The 12,491-nt window shown below is 37.0% G+C and overlaps 1 protein-coding gene across 2 annotated transcripts; it reads right to left on the reverse strand.

Moving 5' to 3' along the window:
* Window positions 1-301: 301 nt before the first annotated feature.
* On the reverse strand, window positions 302-10,312 carry AGR3 (anterior gradient 3, protein disulphide isomerase family member). 2 transcript variants are annotated; one of them, XM_030970979.1, is made up of 9 exons: window positions 10,224-10,312; window positions 10,020-10,143; window positions 8,202-8,331; window positions 5,867-5,930; window positions 4,539-4,591; window positions 3,827-3,903; window positions 3,506-3,569; window positions 2,449-2,532; window positions 302-1,726 (listed from the first exon to the last, which is right to left on the reverse strand). In XM_030970979.1, exons 3-9 carry the CDS (start codon window positions 8,305-8,307, stop codon window positions 1,677-1,679), a joined length of 498 nt encoding a protein of 165 aa, XP_030826839.1. In that variant the 5' UTR covers window positions 8,308-8,331; window positions 10,020-10,143; window positions 10,224-10,312; the 3' UTR covers window positions 302-1,676. The 2 variants fall into 2 exon arrangements, with proteins under 2 accessions (XP_030826839.1, XP_030826840.1); XM_030970980.1 differs by lacking the exon at window positions 2,449-2,532.
* Between the last annotated feature and the right edge of the window lie 2,179 nt (window positions 10,313-12,491).

The following is a 12,491-nucleotide window of genomic DNA, read 5'->3' on the forward strand; positions in this document are numbered from 1 at the left end:
CATGAGGAGTGGCTGAGGGTACTGGGGTTGTTTAGCCTGGAGAAAAGGAAGATGAATGGCTGCTGTGGCTGCCCTGGGTCATCTCTGGCAGCTAGTTTGCATTCCTTTCTCCAGAATATCTCTGGCATGCTCGAAAGAGGGTATGACCACAGACAGGGAAATCTTGCCAAATCTGGAGCAGATAAAGATATAAATGAGCAGAGCTCAGCACAAATCAAAGGAATGAGATTTGCAGTTTAATTTTACTTCTAGCATTTTTCCCATAGGTTAAAAAGATCATGCTGATTATAAAGACAGTACATTTCTAATTACTGAAATAATTTTTTTTTCTCTTCACCTACAGGTCATTTATCTCCACTCTGTTGGAATATATGCTTATATTCAAATTTTACATAGTTATGAACATGTGGATATGTGCCATATAACTCACTCATGACATATTAATACCAGGTATTGTGAATTAGCAAAGCTTTCCTGCAGAGAACTTTGTCTCATCTGTTATACGTACAGAGGCAGCATTGAGCAAACACAGGTGGCACAAAAAAAATGACACAGGTCATTTACATGTAACATAACATACACGCTCCTGCTGCAGGTGAATTGCTGACTATTTTTGCTCTAACAAAACCCCACATTGCTGGGATAGTAAACCATTTCAACTGACTTTATCTTTTTACTCAAAATAGGTGTCCACCCTTGCATACAGTAATCCTGCGAAAATTTTGCCAAGATTTTGGATGTCCAGATTCCCTTAATAAGCTGCCAACTTTATGGTGGAATGCTGCAGAAAAAGAGGGAATGGCCTGGGATGAGCTTCCCATGACTGAAATGACATTTAAATGCCAAGAGCTAGGATAGACCTCCTCATTTTTCTCATGCCAGAATTTACAAACATCACTTAGACTCAGGTTTGGAGTTCTGGGTCTATATCCTTCCATCTCTCTTGCTTCACTGTATCTTTATTGCAGCAAAACATGTAGCTGCTTTTTGATTATTATCACCTTACTGAGACTGCATGATCAGTCTCTTCCATTTCAGCTACCACAACAAAAATTAAAGGATTATACAAAGGAAAGCTAAGCCCAGAACACTGTTGTTGTGGGGTGGTTTTGTTTGTTTATTTATTTGTTTGTTTGTTTTTGTGGATTTGGTTTGGGTATGTAAGCTATTCGAAAATTTATAGTATGAGCTTTCTGGTCTGATTTGACAGCAAAGTTTCCTTTCCTTTAATGAAAATTGACTGTATAAAGCAGGGGTACACTAAGAATTAATAAGCTTCTTGCAATAGAAGTTAAAATGGGTAGGCAAGATGCAGATATTAACTCATGTAATAAATTGCAAATAGACATTAAAAAGATTGTTTATAACTCCTCTTCAGAAGTCATAGCTCACTAAAAGAGTCATAATTGGATTGCTAAAATACAGCTTAAATTTGCTGCACTTAAAACCATCACTTTCAGTTCGTCAGATAATTAATTTCAAAGTGTTTAATATATTTCTCCTCATGTTTTCCAAATGGGTGCTTTAGTCTTTCTATTTCTGTTCTCCAAGTTGTACAAATGCATTTCTTATGAAATCTGATATACCAAATCTGCTTGGTAAAAGTTCAGCTTGCAAGTAGAGACAGAGAGGTGCAGCTTCACCCGTAGATGTTATGGTCATTTCACTGTTACTGGTTACAGTTCTGTCTGAATGAGGCGTAGTGCTTTCTTCATGTTCTCTATTACTGAAAGAAAAATAAATAAGAACTGTGAAAATGTATTAGAAGTACATTTGTACAATTAAAAATAACGACCTATTTTGATTTAGTAAATTATTCACAATGAGATTGATTTATGGTCACACATTTTATTTTAGAGATTGATACTAAAGCAGCAAGTAAAAATTTCATTCATCAAAATGTTTAACTTAAAGGATTTGACAAGAATCCCTTCAACTCCCCATTTCTCAACAGCAAGCTGGTAATCAGATGTGAAGTGTGTATTTGTGGTGAGATACTGCATTGGTGTCAAATAGATGGCATAGAGTAAGAACTGGCTCAACCTGAAAAATCACATTCCTTTCTGATTTATGGCTGCTAGGGGTACAGACACAACCACCTGCATTTCTTTACTGGTTCCCTCCCACCACTGGCTATTTACATTGTACAGTCAGATACTTTTGAGCATAGTGACTTTCACCATTCTCCATAAAACTGCTCAGATCTTGATCCTGAAGGTTCTCACCCATGGTCTTTCAATTTTTCTTACTTGAGTAGTCCCAATAAATTCAGTGGGACAATGCGTGTGTTTGTTTTGCCAGAACAGGTTAGACCATTATAATTTATTGCAAAGGCTCTCACAAGGAATTTATTCTTTGAGATCCTAGTGGATTCTCAAGCACAAGTGGTCAGGATGGGGGTATCTGGCTGCTTACAATGTGAAATACAGAGGGCCAAGGGGCACTTACGGAACATCATGTCCTGCGGCTCGTATGTGTACAGCCGGTTGGAGTATCTTCCTGTGATATCAGCTCTTACTGTGAGAGATGGGTCTGAAAAAGTGTTTGGGTTAAACACTGCCTTCCATTCCCACAACAGCCAAGGGTGATGGTGTAGCATTACTTTGGCAGCCCTACTTCTGATTTCATCAACACAGCAATTACGAGGCTGTTCTGCTCTGTTCCAAACAACTGCTCTTTACGTGGAGAAATCCTGAACGAAAGCTAGAGTTCATTTTTATTGTACACAGCTATTTTTAAGTGCTAGGTTACACATTCATATTTAAAGGAAAATATCCTGTTTTACAGGTTCTGAGTTTACATCAGAAGAGGGTAATCTGACCAGATGCACACATAGTGGGGGTCACGCCTATCTATGGCAATAGATAGCATGACTTACCTAGAACCTTCAGAATGAAAATCTTCTGATTCCTAATGTTCCCAGAGTGGGAATAAGTTGTTGTAAATCTCTCTTCTCTCAGTTACTCTTCCAAGTTTTTTATTAATTTACTGATTGCTGAAACTACATTGCTCTTTGTCTGGATGTGAGCTGAACTCTGAATGCCATCATGGAGCAACTCCAGGCTCCCTGTACAGTGAGTGAGAAGGAACAGGCACTCTGGGGCATAATTAATTTGGTACATTCCAGAAGTCAGCTTTAAAATGGGATAAATCCTTAGATGCCACTGACTATTGATTTATTCTGTGGTAATGTCCACTTTATAGCCATCTATATTCGGTAAGATATTTGACTTTTTCATTAAACTTTGTCTTGTAACAGCACTAGCAAGAGGCAGGAAGAGCAAAAGCTCAGATAATAACAGAGTTTTAAATGTCCTGCCCTCAAATCCAAATTAGTACCCTCCAGGATATATCTGTAATCTGAGGAAGTTTACAAGAGTCAAAGTATACAACAGAGGCAGAGAGATTTTCTTTCAGCAAAATGAATCGCTTTGATGTCCCCACAGGACAACAGCGGCATAATTCAGATATAACAACTTTGATGATACATAAATATTTTACATACCTACAAACATGATTCGAGGCACGTATTGTCCATCAGGTGACAGGTTTTTATCTGTGGTTTCATGCTGGTATAAAAATTAAGGCTAATTGTTAAAGTGTTTCTGTAAATTTTGCTGAAATAGTACTAACTGTGACTAACCTTGTACCAGAAGACAAAACCAGATAGGTACTACTCATGTGTGAATACACATGCACAATTGCCTCTACTTAAATAACTAAAATGTCAGATATACTATCTAAAATGACATGAAAAACAAATCAAAGAAAGAGAAAACACAGACCATGAAACAATACCAGTCAAATCACCCCAAACCCTTCATACCATGAGATTCAGCATAATGAAGTTATTTTGGGCCATTTCCTGTATTTCTTCATTTTCTGCGAAAGCTTTCTTCAGCGCTAGAAAAGACAGGATCACTTTGAAATCCATCTCAAATGCTGCCTGTCCATCTGTGCTTGGGCACCACACTGGCCAGAGACTGGGCCACATTGTTCCTGTCGCTGCTGATTCACATTCCTGAGGACACACTCCAGGCCTCTATCTCTGCTTTTGGGGGCTTTTTGGCCTGTGGCAGTGCAACCTCTGGCTATGAAAATGGAAGCTCTCTTCTGTTATTTATGAAGCCTGTTGTCTCAATGGATACCATGTCTTGGCTTGACAAAAGTGCATTATTCTCAGAAAATTCTTGTTAGATCAATTTCAGCAGCCCTGTCCTTGCTTCCTTCTTTAGTTACCATTTCAGGAGAGCTAAATAATATTAAATCTGTTCAATGAGTCAGTAGCCAATCTGTGCCTCTTAATTTAAACTGAGCGCTGCATTTGAGATAGCAGTACAGCTGCAGTGAGAATTTTTCATGTTGATTATTGCGTAGTTTCATAGTGAAGTTTTTGTAAATAATGGTAATAAATTTTTCACTTTTCATTTACCTATTTTTCTGAATGATTTTCAGTAAGTGCAATGTAAATATATAGATAGGTTCAGTTTCTTATAAAAATATTCACAAGATTTTAACACACAAAAAATCAAAATTACCTTGGCAGTATTGACAGTCTTCCAAATGATGAATTACCATCAGTGGCTTGTTACTTTATTAATAATAATAAAAAATGTAGTTAGGTCATTTGACATGTATTCAGATGGTTGATTTTACTAGCTGACTGAAAAAGGCAAATTACATTTAATCTTATGTTAACCCACAGTAAAACCATATAAACATTCTGTAAAATATTACAGAAATTTCTGAGCAAGGGAAAAGAGCATAGTATTTCATAAAAGAAAGAAATAGAGAAACAGAGTTTCTGTGTAAATGTCTGAATTCTGTCTATAATAAGAGATTCTAGAAGAAAGAAATAACAGATCCACCATAATTACATTCCCAGGTAGTAAATAATCAGGTTGAGTAGGTATTTAATGTTGCTTAGGTGTGAATTTCTCCAGGGTTAAGAAAATAAAAATTATCTATATGAATTAGAATTAAATAGATTTTATAAGATTCGGTTTATCATCAAATACTTTCCATGAAAAGTTTCTTGTGTTTTAAGGTTGCTTGAAGAGCCACATAGCATATTACTTATCTTCTGTAAGTAGTTTGATAAAGTGTTAAAATTTTATATTTTGAATGTCAAAACTTAACCAAATTCTGTGAATTTCCTCCCATATTTTTTAAACTATATTTACTGTTCAGCAGGTCGGTTATTAATGCTGGGTCTGCTTTCAATATCAGGAGTTTTCATTTCTAAGCATTTTCACACAGGGTACATGAAATTAATTGTCTTTTGTTTTACAAATAATTTGCCTTCAATTGAGCAACAGCTTATGCTACACTTTTATGATCTACAATAAACTGTAAAAGATATTTAAATAAGTATTGTTATGAATTCTCAAATATATTTGCAGCTGAGTCTCAGAAAAGACAGCTTAAAACTTCCATTTCTATCAAGATAGTGAGAAAATATATCATGAACATATTCCAACTAATAAAGTGTTGGGGGAAACATCAAAGACACTAGATCACCATGCAAGAGTAAATGTAACAGATTTCAAGGAAGTAATCAGAAGTACATGATATTAAAACACAATAGATGTAGTTTAAAAATTTATGGTATCTATTTATGATTGATGATTTAAATGACAACACCTCCTTTGTGGCAAAGAAATGACAGCATTACATTATTGGCCCATGATGTTACTTCAGAGTCATGAGTCCTAGAAGTCCTTTTGTTTATAGACAGAGTCTGTTTTATTTAACTGGGTGGTCTGCAGATCAGCTCTCATGGTGTTTCTTTGCTCTGTCTCATTATTGTGTATTCCAGCAAGACCAAGAAACAACTTTGTCTTCATGCTCCTTTTTAATGTCTTACCTTTTCTTTGCTTGATAAAGCCCTTCTTCATAAGTCTGTACCCATGTAATTTCATCTCCCCACCCTAGAAATAAAACAAAAGGACTAGCTGCTGGCCAGGCAAGTAACTCATAACAAATACCTTTTTTTCTTTTTTTCTTTTTTGTTTTTGTGTATTAACTTTTGTATGCAAATAAGATTTGGGGTTTTTAGTTGAAGGTTCTCTAAAGTTGTGGATATGCTAATTTCACATCCCCTGATAGATACACTAAAAGGTTAAAAAATCTCAACCAAAGAGCCCAACTCCTCCAAAAATATCAGCTGGTTGTATATCCAGTTCAAGTCCTTTGACAGACTGTTAGTTATCTTTCTAAATGCTCAGTGGTCCCTAAATCAGCAACCAAGTCCTTTCTATCTTCATATTGTCTGCTCAGTATTTCATGTAGAGCCTGGGACTTAAAGAGAAGCTGGCATATAACAAGAGAAAAATAAAATATAACAGCTCAAATAAGATCAGCTTTAATATGAATGTCATTAGAACAGTCTTGGGATATACACTTAACTCCAAAGTAACTTCAATCCCTGAAGTTGCAAGCCCTTCATTTAAAGAATTCAGTAAAGGAATGGTTGTTAAATAAAAATCTCCACTGAAACAAAATCTTGCCAAACATCAGCTCCGTAGCTCATCCATAGCTGGGGATATGCAGATCTCAAAAAGAAAATTGTCCACTTGGTTTTATGCGTTCAGGTCCCAAGGATGCCAGCCCTTGCATAGTAGATCCCTGTATCCTAGGCAGTGTGGCTCCATTCATGACAATTGTTCTAAAATTCTCATGGGAATTGTGGAACAGTTTCCAGACCTGGACCAGGTTAAAACTCTGCTTCTTCTGTGCTGTCTGGACAGTGCTTTGCCCAGCCCAGATTTGCTGTTGGATTTCTCACAGGACAATTGCTTGTGATGCTTCTAGATCATGTCTTCTTCCAGTGCACAGGTCTGTCTGGGTGATGGTGGGACTCTGGCATGCTGACCAGTGCCTTCCCAGCCCTGGCTGCTGGCAGCTCCTGATGCAGGTAACTGCACACACGAGTCAGTATTTTGGGGGCATTTTGCAGCATGTTTAAGCATTTTCCCTTGTTCTGTGAAAATTACAGGTGTAGTGCTCAAGGCATCCCAATAGGCCTGAAATCCGAATTAGAAAAGTTACGTCTGTTTTCTCTGACTATGTAGTTTACTTGGTGTTGGTTTTTTTTGTTTTTTTTTTTTGGGGTTTTTTTTTGTTTGTTTTTTTTTTCCCCACATCTAACATAATGTAAAAGATTTTGTTATCTATTTTGTCCATTTAGGCTTACTGGGAAAAAATAAATCCTGATCTAGGCAAACTAGGCAACATGTCTCAGATTGATAATAACCTTTCCCCAGGGACACTGCTTGCAAAAAGTGTTTTGAAATTTCTCTTAGGCTAGTCCAGGTGGTGTATGATTTGTCAAACGATCTCTGGGCAATTAGGCTCAGATGGAACATCTGAGAGATGTGCAATTTTGCCAGGATAGGGAGAACTCAGATCCCGTGGGATCTGCAGGCAATACACGGCCTGCAGAAGAGGTTAGGAAGAGAGATGGACGGGTTTTTTTTGTTGTTGTTGAAAAGTCCCAAAAGGAGGAGAAAGATGGGGAAGGGAAAAAGAGCTTGCTAAGCTTGTTTTCTGCATATGTTTCTAAGGATTGATTAGATATAAATAAATTAAAACAAGATCTTTATTTAACATTCAGGTTGAAAATTATGCACCATAGGGAAGTGAATTACACACAGTCATGCTTTGCAGTGGATATCTGATGAAAAGCAAAAAAAAAAAAAAGTCATGCAGGAAACCCCACCAGTGGTTCAAACTGTTCTGTGTACAAAAATGAGTCTGCAGAAAATACGTTCCATAAACTGATGTTATGGTAGGTCATAATAAGAACATATCTTTCAAATGGCCTGTGAAAGAATATTTTTTCACTGATAGTCCTACATGTAATCCTGATTTGAGACACTCAGTTTAGGTTATTTTCTTCTGTTAGATCACTATGAGTTATATAAAATATTCAGGTTACATGAAGCTCTCAGTCATATGCTTAATAAACTGATGGAGTCAAATGATGTGAAATGAGAACATATATTAATTACAGCATCACCTAACACTAAAGAAAACGCACCTCAGTAAGTGTATATGTGCATTCTATGTATGTTTTATAAATATAGATGTGTGTGCATGTATATAGATACACATTCTATAAATGCACATTCAAAATAAACATATTTGCTGCTCTATATGGTGAGGTAAGGAGGCAACTACATTCAGTGAACATACAGTACCTCTTGACAGTGTCTGAGGTGCTCGTTTTTCCTTTTTAATTGCCATGGCAAGGTTGGAAGTGACTGCAATTAGCAGGAGGGACAAGGCCAGTGTAGAATGGAGCATTATTTCCCTTCCAATGCAAGGAAACTGGAAAACAAAGAAATAGCTTTAGTCACATGGATTTGTCACTTGGTGCAGCATAAATCAATATGTTGGTGGCATCCTAACAATCTGTACTTCAGAGACACTTGTGGTTTTTTTCTAGAAATGCTTGCCTTTGTGAGGAAAATGCCAACTGGAGGTGCTTAATTTTACAGTGCAATGCTACTTTCAGCAGTCAAAATGAAGCTGCAGGGTACAGTTCTCATGTGATTCTCATGAACTAGTACAATGCTGTAATACTGGATCACAGCAATTTCAAGACACTGCTCCAGGTTTTTTAATTTCAGTGATATGTAAGAGCATAGGATTTTTATTTCTTTTTACATTGGAGCTTTTTTGTCAAAAAATGTATCATAATATCCTTCTTAGTTAAGTAGGAAGATTGGCAAGAATTTGTCCCAAGTATAATACTCTTTAAATTGACTGATCCATCCAAAATTTTGAAATTGCAGTAATTTTTTAAGTTTCCACTTAAAAAAATTCCCACTCTTCACTGCATATTTTACACTGAATTTCAGCTCAACTCCTGAATAAATAAAACAATTCTTCTGTGTTTCTGGCTGGTTCAGTATTCTCTTCCTGACCAAGATCATTATAAGAAATTCAGTAACTTCTTACCTTGATAAAAGTCAGAGAACAAAAGCAAGATTTGAGAAAAAGCATTACAAAGCCAAATTGTTTTTAATTGATAAGTTTACTTTATTCCAGTACAATCACTTCTAGGCATTAAAAATCTGATACTCAGGTGGATATCAGATGGCTTCAACTGAGTTAAAAAATGTAATGCATGTAGGTCAGAATACCTATCAGTCATCTTACTGGAGATTCCACTTTTCAGAGGTTGAGCTTCAGGATGCCCCACTGAGAAATTACTTTAACTTGAATAAAAAACAACCCAAACCAGATGAACAATAATAACAATGACCCTCCACCCCTGCCCCGCCAAAAAAAAAAATAATATCCCCAAGAGATTTGTGCCTGTACTGATAAAGAGAATCTCTAACTTGCATTTAAAATTGATGTTAGTATGGAAGTGCAACCCTGAGCACTGGCAAAAGAAAATGCTTCATGTATTTTAGGAGTGAGAGGCATGAAAAGTACTGTTTTAATGGCTCTCTTCATATCACAGAATCACTGTTAGCAGTTAAATTTCTTGCTAACAAATTAACACTCCATTTCTAATAACTGGCAATCTCAATTAGAGAAATTCATTCTATTCAGGTGGCTGGAGAAGAAGTTGTACATTAGAATATGCAAAAGCTAGGAAAGAATAAATTGTAATTTTGTAGTAGAAAGAAGTTTTTCAAGATATATTAATAAAAAAATCAAAATGTTAATCTCTTTAAATCACAGGTAAAATCATCTGAAGCTTATTAATTGATTATCCTATAGAAAATTAAGAGGGATTTGGAACTGCGACGGGAGGCAGTTTAAATATAATATTCCATATTTCTGATGCTGCATATTCCAATATTATTTAATTGATTCAGATTAAAAAAGGACAGCCAAGAACACATAGGTTGCCTTCAATTCCCTGCCAGAACAAACATTTGCTAGCTAATCTCTATGCATCTATTACTTGTCTTTTTGTATACCTAGGCTTGTAAGGCATTTGTGAACAAAACCTTGGTGCTTTACTAAAGGAGAGTTAAGAATGAGAAATACTTGCTCACCAGCAGCGACCAGTTCTCCTGATTGAAGGTCCTTTTCCTGGAATTTGTTGGTTAAAAATCAGTGATTTAAGCACAGAACACCTGAGCTGCGCAGGCCTCTGTGTAGCAGCAACAGCACATTCACCTGGGAAAAAATGAGAGGAACCTTTGAGCTGAAAACCAAAATGATGTGTTTCCACCCTCCCCCTTGCTTTCCTGCCTCACCTCCAACTTTTTCTTTTGCAAGTTCCCATGCTTATACACTGAATCCTTGCATTTCTCTTCATCTTAGCTTGTATCAGGTGTCTTGTATGAGGACTGGAAATAAATAGTGTCTTGTGTGTGTCTGCTAACACCCCCTTGAACAGTCTGAGTCTGGCTTATGTCCAGTGAAAAAAGAAACCACCAATGAAAGCTGGAACTGGAGGTGCTTTTGTTCCCAAAGAATGGCAGAGTTCACTGGTGCTTGAAGATAGGAATGAACCTAATAAGAAGACACAAGGGTTACTTTGTGTAGAGAAGTGTAATTAACAAATAAAACAAACTTTCTTTTTTTTGAGAGGGAAATAAAATTATTCATTTAAAAACTATGGTTTAAACTACCTGATTATTGCTGCTGGGAGTTATAGTTTTAAAATACCTGTTTTTTCAGATATGATGCTTGATATAATTTTACTGAACTTGATGAATACAAGCAAACTCCTTTATTCATCACCTTTGCATAAAGAAGGAATGAATTGGATCACCTTTTACCTCCTCGTTGAATAGCTTCTGCAGGAGAATCAGAAGCAATCCTCTTTTGCTTCTTCTTCTCCCATGTCTTTGTTTATATGGACTGTATGGTTACTGTTCTCAAAAATATTGAATTTTTCCAAAATTACGGAAATATTTTTGAGATATTGTGTTCTTAAGTTCGGAGATATTGTGTTTTTCATGGCACAGGTTTATTATTGTAAGGTGTAAAGGGGTAGACATTCTATCAAATAGACTGCAATTAGTGCTGAGCTACCTGAGAGTTCCCTTTAGCAGGATCATGTTCAGCAGTTTATCTCTATATTTGAAGGTCAGAATTTCAACCTTTGTCAGTTTTGCTAGAGATATTGGCAGCCCTGGTCAAAAAGACATTGTTAAGGTTTAATGCTGAAAGAAAATGACTGTAATAATGTGTAAAACCAAGCTGGATGCCTTCAGTATTCCTACTCAGTCCCTGCTTGCTAAGGGGATCTGATCAGCTGCCCATCCTTGATTTCTTCTGCTCAACATCCACACATGAGTGGAGTGTGAAGCCAGAGCTCCATCCCAGGCACAATCTGTGCTGCCTGGCAGTCAAACCAGTGACCTGTGCAGCAGCAGTTACCAGCCAAACATTCAATTCAATCTCTGCAATGTAGAGCACACGCTTCTGCACTCCTCATTGAACCAGTGTGCTCCCACTCATTGAGCTCAGTCAGCTTAGTCTGCAGGGTCATGGTGGTGGAAAGTTTTTCCATTTTTCTCCTCCACTCTAAAGATCAGTTTTGGAGATACAGCTACGGGTTAACTGTGTATACACAGTTAAATCTAAGTCAAAAATAGGAAATGTAATAACTATCTAAAAGTAGGGCAGAATAAGGCAGCAATAAAATATGTGTCAAAGACAGACTTCTAGAGAGAGAAAGATGTTGCAGAATAACTGGCATTTGGAATCTCAAACTGCTGCTTTTGTCTGAGTCATGCAGCAGCAGATCTAGGTAAGTATTCATATGTGTAGCCTATTTATGAAAAGTGAGACTGACTTTAAAATATCACTTTACAGAATGCTGCACAAGTGAGGTTGCTGATGAAGCTGTTCCTCTGCCCAGCTCTGCCTTAGCTCCTGTGTGAGCAAGAGATGAGATCACAGCTCCTGTGACAGCTGCAGTTCAGCACCAGTCCTGCAACCTCTATTGGCAATTCTGCCAAAGACTTTTACATGTGACCAATGTGCCTCTGCAAATCAATACAAAATTAATTAGGAGATCACAAAGAGAGGTCATAGTGTGGCCTGGAGGGGGGAGATGCACCACCACAAATGCCCAAAACAATTTACAGTAAACAATATGGGAAAACTTTGCAGAACACATATTTTCATGGATGGGAGGAACTTTTGGCTCCTAACACTGGTATTTGGTGTGGACTGAGTCTGGATCTCAGTGCACATTCAAGCAGCACATGGTACCAGAGCAGAGAACTACTTCTGGGGCTTAGAGTGCTGAGCATTAGCTTTCACTGCCAAACAGTAAAAGGAATAAGTGGAAAAACCCTGCAAATGTCCATTGGGCTTATGTCTTGACTGACAGCCAAAAATCAATTTCTGGATAATTTCAATAAAGTAATTTAAAGAAATCTAGATATGACATGGTGATTTGTTTCTGTGTGTGTGTCTTTCAAAATAGTCATAATTGTGGAAATAATTCTTCCAGTCCTAGAAGCTGATTCACAGCAGATGTACTTTCCCCCCATCCCCTTCCCTAA

Source organism: Camarhynchus parvulus, chromosome 2 (assembly GCF_901933205.1).
Source record: "Camarhynchus parvulus chromosome 2, STF_HiC, whole genome shotgun sequence".
In the NCBI taxonomy this organism is placed as follows: Eukaryota; Metazoa; Chordata; class Aves; order Passeriformes; family Thraupidae; genus Camarhynchus; species Camarhynchus parvulus.

Excerpts from the sequence above, each read along its gene's own strand:
- AGR3 (XM_030970979.1), bottom strand. The coding sequence starts at position 8,307 with ATGCTCCATTCTACACTGGCCTTGTCCCTCCTGCTAATTGCAGTCACT. Across the intron at positions 3,904-4,538 it reads AGACTGTCAATACTGCCAAG|CGCTGAAGAAAGCTTTCGCA; the intron begins GTAATTTTGATT and ends TGTCTTTTCTAG. Across the intron at positions 3,570-3,826 it reads TCATTATGCTGAATCTCATG|CATGAAACCACAGATAAAAA; the intron begins GTATGAAGGGTT and ends TTTTTATACCAG.